The sequence below is a fragment of the Numenius arquata genome, chromosome 11 (genome assembly GCF_964106895.1).
Source record: "Numenius arquata chromosome 11, bNumArq3.hap1.1, whole genome shotgun sequence".
NCBI lineage: Eukaryota > Metazoa > Chordata > Aves > Charadriiformes > Scolopacidae > Numenius > Numenius arquata.
In genome coordinates, this window is record NC_133586.1 from 296,023 (window position 1) to 318,262 (window position 22,240).

General features: G+C 67.4%; 4 protein-coding genes across 5 annotated transcripts; 2 read left to right on the top strand and 2 right to left on the bottom strand.

Annotated features, from left to right (window-relative positions):
* The first annotated feature begins 97 nt into the window (after window positions 1-97).
* SERF2 (small EDRK-rich factor 2) lies at window positions 98-795 on the top strand. Of its 2 annotated transcripts, XM_074156312.1 has the most exons (4): window positions 98-155; window positions 353-461; window positions 573-647; window positions 704-795. In XM_074156312.1, exons 1-3 carry the CDS (start codon window positions 149-151, stop codon window positions 634-636), a joined length of 180 nt encoding a protein of 59 aa, XP_074012413.1. In that variant the 5' UTR covers window positions 98-148; the 3' UTR covers window positions 637-647; window positions 704-795. The 2 variants fall into 2 exon arrangements, with proteins under 2 accessions (XP_074012413.1, XP_074012412.1); XM_074156311.1 differs by having other exon boundaries at window positions 100-155; window positions 573-795.
* A 5,139-nt stretch (window positions 796-5,934) lies between these two features.
* Window positions 5,935-10,762, bottom strand: SERINC4 (serine incorporator 4). Its single transcript, XM_074156374.1, has 11 exons — window positions 10,712-10,762; window positions 10,443-10,589; window positions 9,287-9,465; window positions 9,132-9,211; window positions 8,954-9,047; window positions 8,679-8,890; window positions 8,344-8,439; window positions 8,120-8,246; window positions 6,962-7,034; window positions 6,428-6,738; window positions 5,935-6,151 (listed from the first exon to the last, which is right to left on the bottom strand). Exons 1-11 carry the CDS (start codon window positions 10,760-10,762, stop codon window positions 5,935-5,937), a joined length of 1,587 nt encoding a protein of 528 aa, XP_074012475.1.
* Window positions 10,763-13,196: 2,434 nt separating this feature from the next.
* HYPK (huntingtin interacting protein K) lies at window positions 13,197-14,326 on the top strand. The gene is made up of 4 exons (XM_074156332.1): window positions 13,197-13,406; window positions 13,594-13,649; window positions 13,903-13,954; window positions 14,136-14,326. The coding sequence occupies exons 1-4, from the start codon at window positions 13,218-13,220 to the stop codon at window positions 14,229-14,231; spliced, it is 393 nt and encodes a 130-aa protein (XP_074012433.1). The 5' UTR covers window positions 13,197-13,217; the 3' UTR covers window positions 14,232-14,326.
* Window positions 14,327-14,693: 367 nt separating this feature from the next.
* MFAP1 (microfibril associated protein 1) lies at window positions 14,694-19,003 on the bottom strand. The gene is made up of 9 exons (XM_074155946.1): window positions 18,825-19,003; window positions 18,522-18,741; window positions 17,735-17,864; window positions 17,242-17,429; window positions 16,757-16,865; window positions 16,521-16,681; window positions 16,155-16,314; window positions 15,537-15,626; window positions 14,694-15,406 (listed from the first exon to the last, which is right to left on the bottom strand). The coding sequence occupies exons 1-9, from the start codon at window positions 18,901-18,903 to the stop codon at window positions 15,224-15,226; spliced, it is 1,320 nt and encodes a 439-aa protein (XP_074012047.1). The 5' UTR covers window positions 18,904-19,003; the 3' UTR covers window positions 14,694-15,223.
* Window positions 19,004-22,240: the final 3,237 nt, after the last annotated feature.

Consider the following 22,240-nt stretch of genomic DNA (forward strand, 5'->3'; position numbering starts at 1 on the left):
GAGCGGCGCGCCAATAGGAAGGCGGTCGGGGCGGGCGCGGCGCGAGGATTGGCCGCGGCGCGCCCTTAAAGCTGGGCGCGGGGAGGGGCGCGGGGGGGGGGCAGTGCGGGACGTGGCGGCGGAGCGCAGGGCGGGAGGCAGCGGCGCCATGACCCGTGAGTGCGGGCCGCGGCCTGGCCGGGCCGGGGGGAGCGGCGCCGTGACCCGCCCTGCGGGCCGGGGCCTGCCTGGGGGGCGGGGGGAGCGGCGCCGTGACCCGTGAGCGCGGGGCCGGGGCGCGGGCTGGGCCGTGGGGTCGGGGCTGGGCCCTGGGGCCGGGCCGGGCCGTTCTGAGGCGGCCGCGCCGTCGCAGGCGGGAACCAGCGCGAACTGGCGCGGCAGAAGAACCTGAAGAAGCAGAGCGACTCGGGCAAGGGCAAGCGGCGGGACGACGGGCTCTCGGCCGCCGCCCGCAAGCAGAGGTGAGCGCCGGGCCGGCCCGCCGGCCCCCCCCCCACCCCGCCCCGATCCCCGGTCCGGGCTCGGTGGTCGTGCCGGTACCGCTGCCAGCTCGGCGACGCGCTCTCCCGCAGGGACTCGGAGATCATGCAGCAGAAGCAGAAGAAGGCCGACGAGAAGAAGGAGGGCGCCAAGTAGCCCGCGGCCGGGTCGGGCCGCCGTTGCCCCGGGGCCGGGCCGCCCGCCGGCAGGATGCCCAGCGCAGCCCCGGGGCCGGGCCGTCCCGCCGGCGACCCCGGCAGCGCCCCACGTCCGCCTCGGGTCCGTGTCCTATTAAAGTAGCTTGTGGAGCCCTGCAGGCCCTGTCTCCTTCCTCCGTGCGGCCGGGCGGGGGGGCTGGGGCTGCCGGGGAGCGGGGGGGCGCGGCGGTGGCCGTGTGTTGTGCTGGCGGAGAGGAGCCGTGGACCCAGCGCGGCGGTGGCGGTGTGGAGCAGCTGCATCTTCGTGGTGAGGAACAAAGATGGGGCCTGGCCTGGGAGGTGTCTGCGGGCATCACCCGGGGAGTCGGGGCAGCCGGTGGGACCCCGAGCGCAGCCGTGGGTGTGTGGGGAGCCCCGGGGCGAGGGGTGGGCAGGGGCGGTGAGGGGCGAACGTCCCTGGGGGAGGGCGGGATTGCCGGAAGCCCGGAGAAACGGAACCGGGAAAAGACTGCGTGGGAGAGGGAGGGGATGCAGCGGGGGTGGGGAGGAGGGCTGGGGCCGGTCGCAGGGGGGCGATGGGGGCTCTGGGGGCCGGGGAGATGGCGGCTGGGCCGCTCCTGCAGCCGGTGGGACGAGCAGGAGCTGAGCTGCCGGCGCCGCAGCCCCTCCGCGGGCACGGTCAGAGCGGGGACCGTCCGTGGAGGGGGGGCACGGGGAGCCGGCCGCCTCCCGCGCTAGGTCCGGCAGCAGCGCCGAGCTGTCCGCGGGGGCGCGCCGGGGTCCGGTCCCGCGCCGGGGCCTTGCCGCTGGCCCACCGCCCGCTTCACCTCCCTGCGGGGCCGGCAGCAGCCGCGTCAGCCCGTCCCGCGGCCGCGGCAGGACGGGGCCGGGGGCTGTGACCGGCAGGGCCCCTCACCGGGCGAGGTGCAGCACGGCCTCCACCACGTTGGTGCCGTCCTTGGCGCTGGCCTCGCAGAACAGGGACCCGTGGGCCTGGGCGGAGAACGGGGGAGGGGGGGCAGCGGGTGTCGGTGGGGGGGGCCCCCGCCGCCCCCGGAGGCCCCGAGGCGCGGCGGCTCACCGTGGCCAGCTGCTGCCCGTGGGCTGTGCGGACCCCCGCCGCCTCCGGCAGCCCGGGACGCAGGTCCAGCTTGTTCCCCACCAGCATGAGCGGCAGCGGCCCCCCGGCGGCCTGCGGGAGGGACGGGCGGCTCGGGGCTCCGCGGGGCCGGCAGCCTCCGCCCGCCGCCTCCGGCATCCGCAGAGCCCCGCCGCCCGCCGGCGGCTCCCGTCACGCCTGCGCTACGCCCCGCAGCAGAGTGCGGGTCCGGGCCCCGCGCCCGGGGGACCACGAGGCTCCCGCCCCTCTCCGGGGGGGCTGGATGCCCGCCGGACCCCTCCCGCTACCTTGATGTCCTCGATCCACTGGCGGACGCTGAGGAAGCTGCTGGGGGAGCTGATGTCGTAGAGGAGCAGAACGCCCTGGGCTTTGCGGAAGTAGGAGCGGGTGATGCTGCGGTACCTGGGGCCGGGGTGTCACTGCCGCGGGGACGGGCCGGGGCTGCCCCGCCGTGGTGCGGGGACCCCCAGCCCGCGGGGCTGCTGCCGGAGCAGGACCTGGGCACGGCGGCAGCAGCCCCGGCCGCTGCGGTCTCACCTCTCCTGCCCGGCCGTGTCCCAGATCTGTAGCGTGGTTTGCTCCCCGTCCACCAGCAGCTGCTTTACCTGGAAGTCCACCCCTGCCAGGAGGGACGGTCAGGCACTGTCCCGACCCGGGCACCGAGGGTGCTGGGGAATGGGGGGGGGTGCTGAGGGGGGCGTACCGAGGGTGCTGGAGATGTCTCCTCTGAACTCGTTCCTGCAGAGGCGCAGCAGGAAGCTGGACTTCCCCGTGCCCCCGTCCCCTGCCAGCACCAGCTGGTACATGGGGCAGGGGGGTGCAGGTTCCTCTGTCCTCTCACACCCCTGGTGAGACAAGAGGCAGTGGGGGGCTGGCACGGGGTGCAGGGGTGCCCTGGCTCCCCCCCAGGCTAGGCCTTTGCCCTGGATGGGGACTTGCTGGTTACCTGCAGCGTGAAAGCAGGAAGCTTCCTCTTGCTGAAGCGCCCGGCAGAGCCGGGGGGTCCCTCTGCCTCGCCTGCCGGGGAGCTGGGGGCCTGCTGAGTGACAGGCACCACGGTGAGGGGCCTGAGCCTGGGAGCTGTGGGCAAGCGGACTTGTGTCTCCCTCCCCTCACCTTGGTGCCCCAGTGGGGGCTGGGGGAAGACCCTTCCTCTGAGCTGCTGCTGAGTGAGGAGGCTGCGTCCGAGCTGGAGGCTGAGCCCCACCGCTGCCCGAGGCCGGCACCGCCGTGGCCCAAGTCCCCATCTATCCCAGAGGCTGCAGTGGGGTGCGGGGAGTTGTCCCCCCAGGTCCTGTGCCAGAGGGCAGTGCTCAGGGAGGGGTGTCTGCAGCCGGTGCTGCCCCTCCGCCTCCATCACTCACCTGCTGCGGGTGCCCTCCAGGCCGGTGACAAGGAGGGATGGCTGCCAGGGAGAAGGTGTTTCAACATGAAGGCATCGTGTGAGGAGGTGAGGGGGTACCCGGGGCATGGGGGCTCCGTGGTCCCCAGCTCCAGGGTGCTGATGGCCACCTGTGTGCTGTGTCCCCCTGAGCTGGGGCTGCAGGCAGGGCCAGCGAGGGCCCCTGTGCCCACGGGGGTGGCCAGCACCCACCATCCCTGCCCTCCCCTGCCCAAGTGGGCACTGGACCTGGCCCTCCCCTCCCGCTCTGGTGCCAGATCCACAGGGCTCACCGCCAGCATGTCCCTGTCTCGGCTGAGCAGCAGGGCTGAGCGCAGGCTGATGTTGGTCTCATAGAGGGTCCTGTTTGTTGTCCTGGTGGGAGGGAGCACCCTGAGGCCCATGGGCAGCAGGGGACCAAGCAGGGGAGGGCTGTACCCACAGCAATGGCACCCCCACACCCCAGGCAGGAGCATGTCCCCAGCTGCTCCCGTGGCTGCTCCCTGGCTGCTGCCTGGCCAGGCTGGGACTTACTGCAGCATCCTGACATAGCTCGCAGCTGCCAGGTTCTCCTCTGCCATCTCCTGCAGGGCCAGCTGCTCCCTGCAGGGACATGGCATCCTCATGGCATCCCCACCGGGACCTGCCCTGGGCTGGCACAGGACCTGCACCCCCATGCCTGGGGGGTGCAGAGCTGCCCGTGGAGCAGCCAGGGAGCCCCAAGGACACCCAGCGTCACAGGGCTTGCCAACAGCAGGCCTGGAGGGATGTGCCAGCAGCTCTGGGCAGGCTTCCCAGCTGCCAGTGCTCGTGGCTGGGCTGAGCAGGGCAGTGTGTCCCCGATAGGTGCCTGCCCCCCCACTGTGGCATCAGGGCAGGCAGTCACGGACAGGGTCTGGTGGAGCCCCCCTGCCTGTGGCTGGGCTTGGTGGGGCACCGTCCGTCATTGCCACCCGCTTGGCTGCTGCAGCAGCACACAGGGCTGGCACCGGGTCCCTGCGGAGCTGGGGACAGCCCTGCCATCCACTCCCGCCCGCCCTCCCCTGCCAAATGCCACCTCTTGCGCTGCTGGTCCTGCTTGAAGTCCCCCCGCAGCTGCTCCAGCTGCGCCTGCAGCTGGGAGATGCCACGCTCGGCCTGGCGCAGGCTGTGCCGCAGCCCGTCGTTCTCCTGGGCAGGGCGAGATGGGTCCCTGCTGGGGCGCAGCCCGGTGCAACGGGGTCCCTCTGGTGCCCAGTGCTGCAGGGACCCCTGCCTGGCCCCTTCCCGGCCCTACCTGGGCGATGTCCCCGAGCTGGCGCCTCAGCTGAGCCATGTCTGTCCCCAAGCCCTGCGCGGGTCCCTCCATCTCCTGGGGAAGGTGCAAGCCACAGCCCCCAGGGCAGCCCTGCACCGGGCACTGCAGACCCCCCCTGCTCCTGGTGCAGCCCCCGCTGCTCCAGCTGGGGACCCCATGGGAGCTGCCACATGGGGACTACACCAGACCCCCCTGTTGCCTACCCCGCGGTGCCACCCTCACCTCCTGTGGGGCCGTATCCTGCTGGCTGCAGTGGGCTGGTGGGTGCTGGTGGGACCCCTGGCTGCGGGTGTCGGTCCCCGTCTGGCACCAGCTGCCACCGTGGCCGTGTGGGGCCCATCAGGCGGTGCCGGTGCCCCACGGTGCTGCCCGACCGTGTTTGCTCTGCAGGTGGGGCAGGGGCCCCAGGGCATGATCCTGTGGCAGCGTCAGTACCGCACCCTCCCTGGTGGCTGAGCTGGGCCCCTCGGTGCCCTGGCTTCCTCTGGGGACCCCCCCAGCACCCCTGGCTCCCACCCGTGTCCCCTCCCACCGGGCCCATGGAGGTGCTGGCAGGAGCCAGGGCTCTGTCTCTCTGTCCATCCACCCTCCCCAGGGCTTTGCTTGGCCGCAAAGTGCAGGCAGGGTGGAGGGTGTTCTGGTGGTGCTGGGACCACTGTCCCCCACTGCTGGGGTGGGATGGGACAGGAAGGGACAGGAGCAGCATGAGCTGAGGCTGGGCACATTGCCCACAGGACCCCATGGCCCAGTGTCCCTGCTGTGCTGGGGCAGGTCCTTGGCCAAGTGGCTTGGGACAGTCCCCACTGCCCGGGCAGGCACTTGTCTGGGGCTCGGTGCCCTGACGGCTCACGGGCGCCCTTCGGGCCGGCGTCCCCAGCACTGCATCATGCTGGAGCCACCCCTGTGTCCTGGAGGAGGGGCTGGCTCCTCCAGGGGCTCAGCTGGGAGTGTGTTGGGGACAATGGCTGAGGCTGGATGCCCCTCTGGAGCCCTGGACCTCAGGCCAGTGCTCCCTGCTCTGGCTGTGGCTACTGCGTGGACGGGGCCGGCGCTGGGGTGCTGCTGGCACCGCCATGCCCAGCCCAGCCCCACGGCTGCGGGCTGCGTGGCGGCATGGGATGAGCTCAGAGTTTTATGTAAAAATGTATTCAAGGAGCTATTTACAACAAGCACACCACTGGCGGGCGAGCTGAGACATGGAGGTGGCCGGGGCAGAGCCCACTCCCACGGCAGACCCCAGGCCAGGGCAGCTGGGCTGGCAACCGGTACGTGGCCAGAGCGAGCCTGGCACCAGCCAGGGCTGAGCCAGGACCGGTGTCCTTGGGAGCACCCACCGCCTGGGTCCCAGCAGGCTCTCAGATGCTGCCATCTCCTGGGCCAGGGGCTCAGGGGAGGCCAGCGGGACCCAGCGGGGCCAGGGCACAGGCAGAGGGCATGGCAGGGAGCAGCCCCAGCTGCTGCCGCGCAGGGTGCCAGGCACAGTCCGTCCCAGCAGGGACTACGTGGAGACGCTGATGCGCTGCGGGGCACGTCGTCGCCGCAGGATGCGCAGGGCTGGGCTGCTGCGCTGGTGCTGGGGGGAGGCCTGGAGGCAGAGGGGGCTCAGCAGCAGCCACAGGTAGAGCAGGACGCAGGCCCAGCAGGAGGACACCTTCACCCAGAAGGTGGACCAGCTACCGTGCGTGAAGGTGGTCTCCAGCACCGCGTTCTCGTAGCTGGTGGGAGAGGGTAGGCGTTGGGCGCCTGAGGGGGGGACCGCACGGGGGATCCCAGCCCCAGCTGCAGCCACCAGGTCACCCTGTGTCCCAGCAGCCATGTGTCCCTGGGCTTGTCCCACCTACCATGGAGCCCCACAGCCCAGCTCATGTGGGGAACGGGTTGGGGATGCAGGGTGGTGACCCTGGAGGGGGGGTGATGAGGCTGGGGGGAGCTGCAGTCCCAGCTGGGTAACAGGGAAGGGGAGGGAGAGCCAAGGAGGGCTGGTGCCCTACCTGAACCAGTTGGTGAGGGTCATCATGACGTAGAGCGAGGCGAGGAAGAAGACAAAGTGGAAGGCCGAGTAGCTGTAGACCACGCGGTCTCGCTCATCCTGGACCACGCATTGTCCCCCGTTGGTCTCCTCCCCTTGGTCACACGTCTGCTCGGTGCCTGGGAGAGCACGGAGGGGGCCTGGCTCCTGTACCCCCTCCTCACCAGCACCCCCAGGCTGGGACACAGGTGCCCAAGGGCGCGTGTTCGTCCCACACCCACCTCTCAGCTCCTCCTCCATCTTCTCAGGGCAGCAGAAGCAGCAGGAGGGTTTCTGCAGGGAGAGAAGTGTCTCCCAGGAGCCGGTGCAGATCAGGGTGGGCCACAGGAAGCCCCTCGTGCTTGGCTGGACAAACCTGCCCCAGACCCAGTCCTGGGCCTGGGGCAGGTTTGTCCAGCCAAGCACAAAGATCTGGGGCTCAGGAGGGCTTGGGGTGGCAGATCTGGGGTACAGGAGGACACAGGGCACAGATGTGGGGGGGTAGGACCATACTCACTTTAAACTCAAAGCTGTAGACTTTGACCATCCAGAGGGGGCCGAAGACTTCAGCGAGGTAGGAGGCTTCATTGCTGTCCCCATGAGAGAGGTAGAAAGTGTAAGGTGGGCACCCACAGCCCTGTATCAGGTCCCCAGCCCACCCCATGGACCCGACGTGGCCACCAGAGACCTGCCGTGCCCGGGGTCACTGAGCTGCCCCTGCCCATCTGCAGATGTCCAGCCTGCTCTGGTCCTGCCATCCCTCAGAACATCATAGAATCATAGGACTGCCCAGGTTGGAAGGGACCTTTCAGATCATCGAGTCCAACCATCAACCCACCACTGCCAAACCCACCACTGACCCATGTCTCAGCACCACGTCTGCCTGGCTTTTAAATCCCTCCAGGGATGGCGACTCCACCACTGCCCTGGGCAGCCTCTGCCAAGGCTTGACAGCCCTTTCAGGGAAGAATTTTTTCCCAATCTCCATCCTAAGCCTCCCTTGGCGCAACTTGAGGCCCTTTCATCTTGTCCCATCGCCTGTGACTTGGGAGAAGAGACCGACCCCCCTGGCTACCCCCTCCTTTCAGGGAGTTGCAGAGAGCAAGAAGGTCTCCCCTCAGCCTCCTTTTCTCCAGGCTGAACACCCCCAGCTCCCTCAGCTGCTCCTCACAAGACTTGTGCTCCAGACCCCTCACCAGCTCTGTTGCCCTTCTCTGGACATGCTCCAGCCCCTCAAGGTCTTTCCTGTCGTGGGTGGCCCAAAACTGGACCCAGCCCTCGAGGTGGGGCCTCACCAGTGCCCAGTACAGGGGGGGTGGTCACTGCCCCAGTCCTGCTGGCCACACTGTCTATGACACAGGCCAGGATGCTGGTGGCCTCCTTGACCACCTGGGCACGCTGCTGGCTCATATTCAGCTGCTGTTGACCAACACCCCCAGGTCCTTTTCCGGCCACTCTGTCCCATGTAGTGTCCATGGGGTTGATGTGACTCAGGGGCAGGACCCAGCACTTGGCCTTGCTGATCCTCACACCATTGGCCTCAGCCCATTGATCCATCACCCACCACAACTCCACTGGCCGTGCCACCAGCAGGGACAGGGTCCCCATAGGGCGCCTGTCGGGCTGGCCGTGCCCAGAAGGGACAGTGCCCAGCCGGGGCAGGGGGCACACGCACCATGCGAAGAGCACGCAGGCGTACATGATGGCAGCCCCCAGCACGGCGACGGTGGTGTCCTCTGTTTGCAGCTCATCCTGCCGGACGCCCGGGAAGCAGACGGTGAGGTTCTGCCCCTTGTAGAGCACTGTGGGGGGGATGGAGGTGAGACGGGTGCACGCCCTGGCGGGGGGGTTTGCACGCCCTGGCGGGGGGGCTGCCAGGGGTAAGGAGGGGGCACCCACCTCTCTCCGGGGGGCGGCTGGACAGTGCGGAGAAGGTGAGGTACATCACGTAGCAGCTGATGATTGAGGACTGCAGCAGCCCCGACCGCGGCTGCTCTGCAGGGGTGGGGGCAGAGGTGTCACCGGAGCCCCTGGAGCACCGGGAGCTGGTGGATGGGCTCCGAGTGGGCCCTGGGCAGCCCCCTCCCACCGCTCCCCTGCCCGACGCCCTGTGCCGAGGCACAGGAGTGACCACCGGGAGCTGGGTCTTCCCCGGGTGCCCATGTGCTTGCCCTGAGCTGGCAGCTCATAGCCAACCCCCCCCAGCGTGGTGGCCCGTGCCGTGCTGTACTCACTGAGCCGCACGCAGGGCGTGATGGAGATGAAGGACATGATGCCGCAGAGGCTGCCATTCAGGGCGAGCAGCACCTTGTTGAGGTGGCAGGCAGCCGGGTGGGTGTAGAACTTGTAGAGGAAGGAGAAGGCGGCAGAGGCGAGGGTGTAGAAGGCGGCGGTGGCCATCAGCACAGCCAGGTACCAGCGCTTGTCCTGTGCGGCGCCCGTCAGCCTGCCGGGAGTGTGGGTGAGAGCCGGCAGCAGGCGGGCGCCCCCTCGGCCCCCCAGCACTCACCAGTTCTTGTTCCAGGTGTGGGCGAAGGCGGTGATGAGTACCAGCTGGATGAGGATGAAGGCAAAGCCCCCGCAGACTCCCGTGTAGTGCCAGGCTGGGGGGAGAGGGAAGTGTGGGGCTGGCACAGGGGACACCCGGGGGCCACAGGGTGCCAGCTCGGGCAGGGTGGGGGACGCACCTTGGATGAAGCCGTCCTCGGGGATGAAGAAGCTGGCGGCACAGAGCCCCACCAGCACCAGCAGCTTCGGGAGCCAGAACCTGTGGGGCGATGGGCATCAGGGAGTCAGGACCCACATCAGCCCCCACCCCTTGGCAGCCCCCCTGTCCCCCTACCCGTTGTGGATCTGAGCGCGGCAGTCGGCGCTGGAGCGCACGTTGAGGAGCAGGGCAGCCTGTGCCAGGTGGAAGCAGGAGGTGCCGAAGCAGACCCGGTAGACGGCCGAGGAGCCCACCAGCCGCTCACAGTCCGAGCCCCCGGGCAGGTGTTCGCACAGGACGGCGGAGAAGGGCACCTGCAGGTACGGCAAGCAGTGGGACGGGGCTGCTGGTGTGCCCAGGACACCTCGGCACCCACGGCACCCAGCACCCCTGGGCTCCTGACACCCCCAGCATTCCCAGTACCTTCTCCAACCCCAGTACCTCTGGGATCCCCGGCACCACCAGTGCACTGGGCAAGTCCTGCATCTTCGGTACCCCTGGCACCCCTTCCCTCTTGGCTCCTCCAGGGACCTCGACATTCCCAGCAGCCCTGTTACCCCCAGTACTCCTGGCTCCCCTGGCAATTCTGGCACCCTCAGTGCTCTTGGGACCCCTGAGTACCCCTGGGATGTGTGGCACCCCCAGCACTCATGGTTCCAGCTGGGATGGAGTTAACCTTCTTGCTAGAGCTGGTATAGTGCTGTGTTTGGGGTTTGGGATGAGAGAATGTGTGATAGTGCAGGGGTGGTTTTGATTGTTGCTGGGCTCTCAAGGCCTTCTCTGCTCCTCAGACCGCCCCACCAGTGAGGGCTGGGGGGGCACAAGAAGTTGGGAGGAGACACAGCTGGGACAGCTGACCCGGCTGATGGAAAGAAATATTCCATCCCATGTGTGTCAGTTTATAAAGCTGGGGAAAGAAGGAGGAAGGGGGGGGATGTTCAGAGTGATGGCGTTTGTCTTCCCAGGCCGGTGTTAGGTGTGATGGAGCCCAGCTGTCCTGGGGATGGCTGAACACCTGCCTGCGACGGGGAGCAGGGAATGAATTCCTCGGTTTTGCTTTGTTTGTGTGCGTGGCTTTTGCTCTGCCCGTTAACCTGTCTTTATCTCAGCCCACGACTTTTTCCTCATTTTCACTCCTCTGATTCTCTTCCCCATCGCAACTGGGGGGGGGTGAGCCAGCAGCTGCGTGGTCCTGGTTGCTGGCTGGGGTTAAACCATGACAGATGCACCCCCAGTGCCCCTGGGACCCCAGTACCCCCAGCACCCCTGGTGTCTCAGCTCCCACCATCACCTTCTCCCTGACGGCCTGGGCCACGGTGCGGGACAGCATGAGGCAGCACACGGCAGAGGCCAGGACGTGCAGGAGCGTGTAAAGGATGCGGGTGCCCGTGGACACGCGGAGCCCATGGCAGAAGCCACAGCCACAGCCGCCGCACAGCTGGGGGGAGCACAGTCAGCAGGGACTCCATCAGGCCAGAGCTGCCCCCCCAGCCCACCCTGGGACCCCCACCCTGCTCCGGCCCCCCCTCCCCACCAGCCCCACGGTCCCCGCAGTCCCACCTGGCAGAGCAGCGAGTGCAGGAGGCGGCCGTGTGCCCGTGTGCCCGCCATGGCCCTGCTCGGTTCCTCTTGGCCCCCGCTGCCCTGATGGGATTAGGGGGGATTGTCGGCTTGGCCCGCCCCGCCATCTGCTCACCGCCGCCTCCCGGCAGCCACCATCACGGTGCTCTGCAGGAAGCCTGTCCGGGGCCCACCAGTGACCTCTCGGCCAGGGGGAGCCCTGCCTGGGGCCCTGGCCTGTCACTGGGCAGGATGAGGCCGTGGCAGCCAGCTTGGGCTGGCATGGGGGGCACGTGGGGGTCCATGGGGCGCTGGTCCCAGAGTGGTGCGGTGTGGCTGGAGGGCATGGGGGTCCCAAAGGGCTGGGGGTGTGCAAAGTCACCTGTGGGCACAGAGGCAGCCAAGGGACACAGGTACCCCACGGGGCAGGATGAGGGCAACAAGCACATCCAGCTGGGGAGCGGGGTCTCCCCAGAGCGGGCAGGAGCTGGGGAGAAGCTAGGCCGTGCAGGGGGGGCTGATGCTGACCTGTGCTGGGTCTGGCTGGGACAGCATCACCTCCTGCGCAGATGTTTGGGCTTCGTGCTAGAGCAGCCTTGACGAGGGTGTTGGGGCTGTGGCTGCGCGGGGCTCACCCCGCCTCAAGGGTCCCCCTTTCCCTGCTCTCCCCCAGGCTGGGCAGGAGGCTGGGAGGGGACAGAGCCAGGAGAGCTGACCCCAGCCCAAAGGGACGCTCCATGACACGGCGTTGTCCTGACAGTGAGGCTGGACGCAGAGGAAGCCAAAGGCTTTTGGCTCCCAGTGCAGCTGTTGCTTGGAGGCTGTCTGGGCACCGGCTGTGGTGGGAGGCGATGAGTGACCGCCTCTACAGCGTGGAGGGGTGATTTATTTTCCCCCATTCCTTCACAGGTCAAAGTGTCTTTATTGCCACTCATGAGGTGGGGTTTTTTTTCTCTTTTGCTTTCTCTTCTCTCTCTTTCCTGCTGGGGGGAGCAAGTGGCTGTGGGGGTGCTTGGCTGCTGGCCGGGGTCAGCCCACCACAGCCCCCTAGGATCCCACGGGACATCTCGGGTGGGCTTGTCCCCACCCGTGTCCCTGCACTAGGAGCAGGGGGAGGCGGAGAAAGGCCCCTGGAGGCTGTCACGGAGGTGGGTGCAGCGCAGGGCGCAGAGGGTGCAGGAAAGGGAGCTGGTGCAGGACCAGCAGGTCTGAGTCCGGTGCGGGACGGGGTCTCATAAAGACGCGGCGTGCCCAGCACACCGCGAGGGCCGAGGGTAGGCAGCCAGGGTCCGCTCTGCCCAGCGGGAAGAAGGGGTGGCTGCAGTCCCACAGGGACGCTCCGCAGATGAGGGGGCCGGGGAGCGCTCCCCACCAGGGTCTGCAGCCCCACACCTCCCCACAGCCCTGGCCTGGGCACCCAGCCCTGCCGAGCAGGCGGAGCGTGGCCACCACAGCTTGGCCCCCAGTGCCACCAGCCCATGGCACATCCAGATGGCCCCGGCTGGCACCAGCAGCCCTGGCAGGGCCCCCGGGCGGGGCTCAGTATATAAAGGTGGGGAAGAAGGAGGAAGGGGGGGACGTTCAGAGTCATGGTGTTTGTCCTCCCAAGTCACTGTCACACGTCCTGGGGATGGCAGAACACCCGCCCCCCACGGGGAGCAGGGAGTGAATCCCGCGGTTGGCTCTGCTCGTCTGCGCGGCTCCTGCTTTATTAAACCGTCTTTACGTCAACCCGGGAGTGTTTCCTCACTGTCACTCTTCCAGTTCTCTCCCCGGTCCCAGCCGGGGAGGGGTGGGCGAGCGGCTGCGTGGTCCCGGTTGCCGGCTGGGGGTGAGCCCCGACAGCCCCGCACGGCGCGGGAGCAGCCCGTGCCCCGGGGAGACGGCAGAGACACGCGGTGCGGGAGGGAAGCGGCGGTGGCGGAGCCCGCTCCCGGGGGGCTCCCGGGACCGTGCCGCAGCCACAGCCCCCGCCGGCCCAGCCCCGGGAAGCCAGCTGGGCCCCCGCTGCGGCGGCGCCGGGCCGGTCCCGTCCCTCCCTCGCGTGCGACTGCGGCGGGAGCCAAATCGGGATCCGTAACCCTCTTACCGGCTTAGCGCCCGGCGGCCCCGGGGGCGGCGGCAGGGCCGAGCTCTCCCCGCCCGGCCTCCGCCGCGGGCCCGCGCCTCGGCAGCGACCCCGGGAGCCGCCGCAGCCGCTGAGTCCCGCCGGGCTTCGCAGCCCCCCGCCGGCGGCGGGACGGGGCCGCCGCCTGGGACGTGGCGGCGGAAGAGCCGCCGGGGAAGGGCCGGGGCCGGGCCCCACAGGGAGGGTGCCGAGGGGCGGGCGGGGGCACCCCGGCGCCCGGGGCAGCAGCTCCCTCCTGCCGGGCCGGGATCGCCGCCGCCGCTCCCTGGCTCCGCGGCGGCACACAACCGGAAGCGCGGCGCGGAGACGGGGGCACGTGACCGGAAGCGCGGCGCGGAGACGGGGACATGTGACCGGAAGCGAGGCGGCGGCGGCGGGATGGCGGCGGAGGGAGATGTGGAGCTGGAGCTGGAGACGGAGCCCAACGGCTCCGGCGGCGGCGGCGGCGATGGGGCGGGCGGGCGCGCGGCCGAGAAGCCGCGGAAGCACGACAGCGGCGCGGCGGACCTGGAGCGCGTCACGGACTACGCGGAGGAGAAGGAGATCCAGAGCTCCAACCTGGAGACGGTGCGGCGGGCCGGGGCCGGCACCGGGACCGGGGCGGGAAGGGGTGGGGAGGGAGCCCGAGCCGGGCCCTGAGCACCGCGCCTGCACGGCCGCCGTGGTGCCCGTCCCGGTGCCGGTACCGCTGAGCGCGGCGCGGCGCTGGGCCGCCCGGTGCTGCGCAGCGCGGTGACTGCGCTCGTCCCGGCAGGCCATGTCGGTGATCGGAGACCGGAGGTCCCGGGAGCAGAAAGCAAAGCAGGAGAGGTAAGAGCCCGCGCTCGCTTAGGGCGCTGGGGACCGGCGGAGGGGGTGGCCCTGCCGGTCGTCTCACCGCTGGGCCGGGGGGCTGCCGGCGGTCCCACCGGCGGGGGGGGGACGGGACGGGACGGTGCTGCCGGCGGTCCCAGCGGCGGCGGGGGGTGGGGGGTGGCGGTGCTGCCGGCGGTCCCACCGGCGGAGGGCGCGGGGGCGGTGCTGCCGGCGGTCTCACCGGCGGTTTGTCTCTGTGTTGCCGTAGGGAGAAAGAACTGGCCAAAGTGACCATCAAGAAGGAGGACCTGGAGCTGATCGTGAGTAGGGGCGGTATGCCGGGTGGGACACGGGGCGGGCAGTGGCACATCCCAAACTGGTGTCTGGTCACTGCAACCGCACCCAGGCAGGAGGCTGGTGCCCACCGGGTGGCCCCTGCTGCCACCCCGGCCCCTATGCCGTGCTGCAGCCGCTGTAGGGGCTGGGGCTGTTTCCCTGCAGATGACGGAGATGGAGATCTCGCGGGCAGCCGCCGAGCGCAGCCTGCGCGAGCACATGGGCAACGTGGTGGAGGCGCTCATCACCCTCACCAACTGAGCGCCAGGGCTGCCGGACGGGCGCTGCTGAGGCGCAGGCAGGGCTGGCCGAGGCACGGTATTCCCTCACCCAATAAAGGCACTGGTGGGACTGGGCTGTGGCTGTGGTTTGCGTGGCACCGGGGCGGCGATGACAAGCAGGGCCCGGCCTGTGGCATCGTGATGGCAGCACCCGGGTGCCCTGTGACCGGAGCGGGACAAGGCCACCTGCCCGAGCACTGTGATGTGCTGCTCCTCCTGCTTTTAACGCTGGCCCCTTGTTCCGGAGCACAGGGGCTCTCCCAGGGGCAGTGGCTCCTGTCACTCCACTGTCCCTGCTCATGTGCCAGTGGATGCACCCGAGTCCTGGCAGGGGAAGGCCATGCTGGCCCTTCCTGCCTGGGTGAGTCCGGCTGCACCAGCCCATCAGGTCTCACAGGAAGACCCGAACGGCTTGGCCACGTTCCACAGACCAACACGGTGTGAACGTGTAAGAAAACGACTGCTTTAATGAAAACAACCCCACCCCTACACACAGGTAGAAAAGCCCAAGCCCTGCAGAAACAGGGTGAGGAGATGGGGTCATTGCTGTCCCACACCAAAAAAGGGCCCAAACTGACAACGGGGAAAGTACAGGCGATGGGGAGATGCTGTGGAACACACAGGTATAAAAGTCCATTAATTCCTCCAGGATTGGGTGTGCTGGAGCTGGGGGCGATGCTGCGCTCCTGCTTGGTGCTGTCGGGTGCCGCTGAGGCTCTTGGGGTGGCTGCTGGTGGGATGGCGCCGTGGCCACAGGCCTGGCCAGCACGGCGTGGTGGCCGTCCTCCATGGCACCTGGGCAGGGAGCCCACCAGGTCTCCACAGCGGGACACCGCGTGGATGGGGCAGGCATGGCAGCGGGGCACAAAGGAAGGGCTTGTCACCACACAAGTCCTGGCGCAGCGCTGTGTCCCCTCTGTCCCTGCCCAGGCTCCCAGCAGCTGGCAGAGAAGTGCCCTCCTGCCCGCTCCCTTAAGTGGTTTTTCGCTTCTTGGCGGAGGGTCTCTCAAAGACGTCTCGCACACCCGCTGCTTTCTGCTTGAAGAACTTGGTGTTCTGCGCACTCTCCTGGCCCCAGGCAGAGTCGAAGGAGGTGGTGTCCTGGTCCACCAAGTGCGTGTACTTTGTCCGCCCCGAGCGCCCGAAGTTCTTGACCTGAGGAGCAGAAGAGCTTGTGAAAGACCGCTCGGGGCAGGGGGGGCAGGACCTGTGGCTCCTCCCACTGAGAAACTGTGACCCCTCGGTGGGGCACACAGGCCAGGCACCCCGTGGCCAGCACACCCACCTGCATGACTTTGGGCAGGATGGTCTTGTTGAAGTGGTCCTCGAGGGTTGGGGCACTGAAGTCCCTCTTGTACACCTCCTCGTCCTCATCCTGCAGGAGAAGAACATGCTCAACCCGCGAGTTTCCAGCAAGTGCCAGCAGCAGGCAAAGCCAGGGAGAGCCACCAGGAGCCCCAAAGCTGGGGAGAGCCACCAGAAGCATACATCACTGCTCTGCCAGGGGCTGCCACGCTACTTGCAGCCCTATTAACCTACTGCTGAAGGTGGGTGACTCGAGTGCTGTCCCCCAGGTCTGCCACTGGTGGTCACCCTCGCATCCCCTCAGGCCACATCTCTAGAGTCCGGGCTGTAGCCCATGCAGAGCTAGCTCGATTCTGGCAGGGCCCACCGGCCCAAACAGCAGCACGGGGAGGGCTCTGCTGTTCGGCTCCATCTCAACTGGGAACGCTCAACCCAAGGTGCTCTGCTGAGGCAGCGCAGGCCAGCTCCGTGCGTTCACGTGCGTTCAGATCGCTTCAGCCCGCATCTGAGGGCCGGCTCTTGTCCCAGGGCTCTGTGAGGGTCTCCCTGCAGGGAGAAGTCAGCCCCACCATGCCCAGGTCCCTGCAGCACCACTCACCATGAAGAAGGCGCCGCGGTGGTAGTACTTCTGCAGGAACTTGTATTTGCCCTTCACCGCCTTGTTGGTGATGACCTTGCCATTGGCCCGAAGCTCAGCACGGCGCTCCTCCTCCGTTAGGTTCCGCATGCGCTCGATCTCCGCCTTCTCCTTCTCCATGCTGGGCAGGAGAGAAACCCTTGAGACCCCCTGTCCCCCCAGCACCCTCCCAGGAGAGCTGCTGTCGCCAGCTGCCATCCAAGGGATTACACATTTACTGACAGGACAGCCATGGAGCCAGAGGGAAGCCTGAGGAAGAGATGCCTCAGCTGTCCCTGGGCCTGGGCTGTAGGCTCTTGGCCTTGTATTTCTGCAGATGATACTTACGCTTCCCGTTCTTCACGGTCCCGTTTGATGCGCTTCAGCTCACGTACTTTCCAGGCCTCGTACTCCTCCTCGTCGTTCTCATCATCTGTATCAAGCGCATCCAGTGCTGCCAGCGAGCGCTTGTTCTCCTCCAGCTCCTTCTTCGCTTCCTCTTCTACGATCTGCAGCAAGGAACAAGCTCAGCTTGCTGCAGCGACTGCCCCCTCCCTGCACGGCCCCCAGCCTGCTCCTCACACCTTGAGTGTGTACTTGCGCCTCTCTTCTGCCATCCTCTTTGCCTCCTGCTCCAGCTCCTTCTGCTTCAAGGCTTCTGCTTCTCGCTCCTGAACTGTGACCCGGTCCTTCCTGCAGGCAGGGACCACGCCAGCCTTCAGCCCTTCTGTGAGCCAGCACAGACCTGCCCCTGTCATGCACCACAGCCGCTTCCAGCCTTCGCTCTCTCCAAGGAGAGGACAACTCCCAGGGCTCTACCCTTTGCCACCACACGGCACTGGCCCAAGGGCTCTGCTCAGACCCTGCTGTGACTTTGACCCACAGCCTGATCCTGCAGTGACCGATGAAGCTGATGAGGGGCTGTCGGTGGAGGGGTCGCCCCTCACTCCCTCCCGGGGAGTGAACCCCCACCCCACAGCGAGGAAGGGGAGACCATGGCAGGGGTGTCTGCATGGCCCCTGACTCCCGTACCCTGCCCAGAGCTGACCCGCGCAGTTGCATCACCCACTTGCGGATGAAGACAGGTTTGAGACGCGGCTCCATTTCATCCTCACTGTCTGTGTACTCCTCGTACTCGGACTCTGACTCGGACTCTTCTCCAGATCGACCCTCGTCTTCCAACTCCATCACTTCCATCTCCTCGGTTTTCCTCTCCTGTGCTCGCTGACGCATCATCCCGCGCCGACGCTCGATCTCCTACAGAGACAAACACGGAGGAGTCACGACCAGCCCTGTCACCGCTTCCCTCTCACTTTCCTGTACAAGAAGTGCCATGTCTGGAGTGTTGGTGACAAGATGATACACCCGTCCCTCTGGATGCAGGGTGGCCTCTCCTGGTGTCCCAGCCCACACAAGAGGACAGTAGCCCCGGATTTAAGTCACAGCCAGCTGTGACACTTGTCCAGCTCCACCAGACAGCCCAGATGGCCGTGCAAAAGGCAGTTCCAGCCTGTGCCATGAAGGGGCTTGCCTAGGCCCATTATTCGGCTCTGCAAGCGCACCTCATCATCGATCTCTTCCTCTTCCTCTTCGCTGGTGTCCTCCCGCTCCAGGCGCCAAGCTTCCCCCTCCACCTCTGAATCGCTTTCTCCAACCACTTCAGGCTCCACGATTTTACGGTGTCTTGCCAGCCTGCAACAGACCCCAGTTAGAGAATAGCACTTCAAATGCAAAGAGGCTGCACGAAGTTGACGATTCATGAATTGTTCCTAACGAGGCCCTGGTAAATGCTGGAACTGCCAAGTGTGAGCAGACCCCACGTGTCCTTTCCCAGGAGGCTGGAGTGGCCGGACACCAGCAGCTCCTCCCTGCCCACACTGCAAGTAGCAACGGAGCTCCCAGCAGGAAGCCTCCCCATCACTGGAACCAAAAGCAGCAGCAGCTCCACAGGAGGAGATAAATAGCACTCGGTTGCTCCCTGTCTGGAGCATACTTCACATGACACTGTCCCTCCCCGCTATCCTGAGCCTCAGCACACTGCATTACTTTTTATTTTGGAGCCTGTTTTCACCTGCACCCACCAAACCGTGCCCAGCCGAGGGGCTGTGCCCTGGGAAATGGTGACTCCTAGTTGGAAGGGCTGCTCATGGCAGGGCCAGAGTCTGAGACACGGAGCAGCACAGACATGAGAAGAGTCAGACTCTGCTGATCTGCCTGGAGAACATTCCCAGCTTCTGTCCGGCTTTCCTGCAATTCCCCACAGTGCAGCAGAGCGAGGTTCAGGCTTACCGCCCCCGTGACAAGGGCAGACCTGCAGGAACACAGCTCCCCACTGACCCCAGCACTCACCGCTCCTCCACATCTTCTGCGATGCGGTTCTGGAGGCGCCGGAGCCGGGGGTCATTGGCGAGTTCCTCCTCCTGCTCTTCGGGCTCCACCTCCTGCTCCTTCGCCTTCTTGATGAACTGGAACTCCTCGTCCTCCTCATCCGAGGACTCCATGGGTGCGTAATCGGGCCGCTTCCCCGACACATACCGCTTCACCTTCACCTTCTCCATGGAGAGCTCGCCTGCGGGAGCCCGGGCCGTCACCAGGGGCCCCGCGACCGGGCCCGCGGCCCCCCGCCGCCCCGGCCGCGGCCCCCCCACTCACCCTTCTCGTTGCGGACGGGCACGGCGCCCGCCGTGGACTGGATCGGCGGCTGCTTCATGAGGGCGCTGGGGACCGACATGGTGGCGGCGGGGCTGGGGCTGGGGCCGGGCCGGGCCGGGCCGCTGGGGCCGAGCAGCAGCCGCTGACAACAACTCCTCACAGCCGCGGAACCGGAACCGCGCTCCCACTTCCGCCGGAAACGGAAGCTGCCTGCGGCGACTGACCGGATGTGATGCTCAGCGCGGGGGACACTTCCGGGCCGCTGTCCCGCCGCGGCGGGAGGGCCGGTGCCGGGCAGGGCCCTCGGGCGGGGCTCCCGCTGCGCGGCAGGAGGAGCCCGGCTCCAGTCCCGGCCTGCGCCTGGGTACGACCCGCCGGGGGCCGCCGGCCGCGTCTGCCCGGTGCCGTGGCGGCGGGGGATGCTGGCTCTGGGGCCCCGGCTGTCGCCCCCTCCCGGATGCGGGGCTGGGTGGAAGCGACGAACCGCAGAGGCCGGTACGGCCACCCGGACGCCGAGCGTTCGGCGTCCCCCGGGGTCGTGCTGGGCGGCGGGACGCGCTCTGCGCCTGGCGGGGGCCGCCCTCGGGGCACAGCGGGGCCCGGGGGCAGAGCCGCCGGTGGGTCTGCGCTGTGCCCGCCGCCGGCGCAGCTGCTCTCGGGGCAGAGCTGGAGCTCTGGGGGTGGCCGCTGCCTTTGCTCAGCTCTGAGCCCCGGCCCTCCTGCCCTGCCCCCGCATCGCTGGCCACCTCCAGACCCGGTCCCTGTCTCCCAGGCAGTGAGGACCGGTGGCCCCTGTGCAGCCACGTCCCACCGCAGCCCTTGGGATGGCCAGTGCCGGGTGGCAGGGCTGCTGCTGCAGCAGGGCCTTCCCCCCGCCCTGCGGGGCTGGGACAGCCCCTGGGATTCCCGGTGGCACTGCTGAGGTGATGGAGGTGGCGTGTGTGTCGGGAAGGGCTGGGGTCATGGCTGCTTCGTGGCAGGCATCAGGGGGTTTCCGTAAGCGACTGGGTGCTGCCCACGTCAGCCTCGGAGGGGTGCGAGGTTTCGTCGAGGGCAGAGCTGGGAGCGATTGGCTGGGGTGAGTGGCCCCTGCCCAGGCATCCAGCCACAGGAGATAAGGCTTCTCTTGAAGTTGGGCAAAACTGTGTCACAAACCACCGCAGCCCCATCTGCCATCCTGTGCTGCCTTCTCGAAAGAAAGGAAGAGGTTTTATCTTCCGGGAAGGCAACCTGCCAGCACCCTGCGGCAGGGGAATTTGGGAAGAAGCTGTGCTTTAACCCTGCGCTGCTGGTGCCTGCCCCACACTCGCTGGAGCCACTGCCCTCGTGGCCATGCTGTGGGGGCTGTGTGAGGCAAGGCCAGCGCCAGAGCTCTGGGCTGGGAAGCCTCAGAGCAAGAGTGCTGTTCCAGTTGGTGGGTCAGCACTGGAGCATGATCCCTAGGGAAGTGCAGGGAATTCTTTTTTTTTTCTGTGTCCTTGTTTCTGGGCTGGGAAATGTCCTGGGGGGGGCTCATTTGGCCAGTCCTGGGGAGCGCAGACCTGATTCTTAGCAGCAGTATCATCCCCGCTCTGGGCCTGGCTCCCCTGGGGTGGAGGGTCCCAGCAGTGGCTGCCGAGGTCCCCAGGCTGGCATGAGGGCAGACTCTCTCCCGGGGGACTCTTTCCCTCAGCACCCCTGTGGGCTGGGATCCAGGTGGGTCACCACGATCCTGCCGGGCTGCGGGGGGGACAGCTGGGACCCAGCGTGTGCTGGCTGTGCCCGGCTATCCCAGGCTCAGTCCTCGCCGTGGCGCTGGGGAAGGCTCTCCCTGCAGCCCCAGGAACTGCCTCAGAGAACCCCGTTTCTGCCCTGAGCAGAGCTCTGGGCTCTCTTCAGGGTGTCCCAGCTTCAGCACGTCCTCGCAGCAGCCGGAGGGGCTGGGGCAGCCTGGCCGGAGCTGAGCAGGGAGGAGGGACAGGGTGCACTGTGGGGCTCCTGTGGTGCCTGTAGCTTCTTGTTTGCCTGGGCAGCTGGGGCATTCATAGCTTTATAATCCTATGGCAGCTGATGGTCCTCCCCAGCCTTGCCCAGGAGTAAACAAGAGCTCATTTGGGTGTTCCTGGCCTTTACACCCAAACGACAATTAGAGCTCCTGCTCTGCATTTGATCATCTGATGAGATATTAATCTTGTGGGTTATCACAACGTGTTCGCACCTAATGAGTCCTGTGCCACCACAGCAAGGAGTGAGCCTCAGCGTACAACTCAGAGAAACAATGAGACACAGGTTTAGGGGAAGCTGGGGAGCTGCACACAAAGCACATCGTGTCCTCTTCAGCTGAAGCAAAAGTAAAGACCTCGGCAAACAGGGAAATGCGTTCGCAGCCTGGCTCAGTTCTGTGACCGCGGGCGCTGGCGGCCCTGGCAAGAAGGAGCCCTCGGCCGGTGACGTGTCCTCTCTGCCCTGTGTCCCCTCAGGAGGCACAGCCGAGCTGGAGAAGCCAAATGCTGGCATCGCTAAGCTGGTGCAGCAGGAGCCACGGGGGGACCCGTCCTCACAGGCAAAGGGGTGGGAGGTCTCTCCTGCAGGGGTGTACGGGGGTGTCGTGGCTCTGCACCCGCCCTTACCGGACCCCCTGGTGCTGCAGCAGACGGGCTGCCAAGAGCCGGTGTGGCCGAGGGCAGCCCCAACCCCTCTCCCCAGCGCAGCAGCTGCCGATGTGCCGGCCCTGCAGCAGCTCGGCAGCGGGCATCGGGCTGCAGCAGGACGGGGGGTGCCTCCTGAGGTTGCGGCCCCCATTCCCGGGGTGGTACAAGGCCATGTGGGGCTGGCAGCTGCCGGCAGGAGCGAGCCCAAAGCACGGCCAGCACCCGGCATGGGCCAGTCCTGCTCTTTGGTGCTTTGCCAGTTTGCTGGTGAAAACTTGTGTGTCCATGTCTGTGAGCACCCCCCTCCCCACCCACGGGCACACGGGGCTCTTGTGTGTGCTTGTGTCCCTGCATGTCACCTGCCTGAAGCCCCCGAGTGCCGCAGGCACCCGATGGTGCTGGGGCCGGGTGAGGATGTCCCTGCAGCCGCCGTTGTCAGGGGACAGCGATGGGGAGCTGCGCACAAAGCAGCAGCGGTGGCAGCTGCGGGTCGATACCTGGCAGCGTCAGGGCTGCGGCTGACACAGTCAGAGGCAGATAACGTTACAGAACCAGCCCGAGCCGCCGCTGTTTGTGTCTGCAGCTGCACCGCAGGGCAAGGTCAGGGTGTTCGGGCCGGGCCTTGAGTCCCCAGCGTGTGACCACAGGGGGATGTTGTGTCTGGGAGTGTGGCTATGAATAGAGCCTCTGGAGCCAGCGGGACCCTGTGGAGCACAGCTCCCTGCTGGGCCACGGCCATCCCAGCTCCAGGGGCACCGGGGCCTCCCCAGGAGCCTGCTGGTAGCA

Coding starts and splice junctions, on each gene's coding strand:
- HYPK (XM_074156332.1), top strand. CDS start 13,218: ATGGCGGCGGAGGGAGATGTGGAGCTGGAGCTGGAGACGGAGCCCAAC. Junction 13,650..13,902: donor CAGAAAGCAAAGCAGGAGAG/GTAAGAGCCCGC, acceptor GTGTTGCCGTAG/GGAGAAAGAACTGGCCAAAG. Junction 13,955..14,135: donor AGGAGGACCTGGAGCTGATC/GTGAGTAGGGGC, acceptor GTTTCCCTGCAG/ATGACGGAGATGGAGATCTC.
- SERINC4 (XM_074156374.1), bottom strand. CDS start 10,762: ATGGCGGGCACACGGGCACACGGCCGCCTCCTGCACTCGCTGCTCTGC. Junction 8,247..8,343: donor CAGCCGCCCCCCGGAGAGAG/GTGGGTGCCCCC, acceptor TCCCCCCCACAG/TGCTCTACAAGGGGCAGAAC. Junction 7,035..8,119: donor GCCTGCGTGCTCTTCGCATG/GTGCGTGTGCCC, acceptor TCATGGGGACAG/CAATGAAGCCTCCTACCTCG.
- SERF2 (XM_074156312.1), top strand. Junction 462..572: donor GCCGCCGCCCGCAAGCAGAG/GTGAGCGCCGGG, acceptor GCTCTCCCGCAG/GGACTCGGAGATCATGCAGC.
- MFAP1 (XM_074155946.1), bottom strand. CDS start 18,903: ATGTCGGTCCCCAGCGCCCTCATGAAGCAGCCGCCGATCCAGTCCACG. Junction 16,682..16,756: donor GGCGCAAGTACACACTCAAG/GTGTGAGGAGCA, acceptor TCCTTGCTGCAG/ATCGTAGAAGAGGAAGCGAA. Junction 15,627..16,154: donor ACCGCGGCGCCTTCTTCATG/GTGAGTGGTGCT, acceptor CTTCTCCTGCAG/GATGAGGACGAGGAGGTGTA.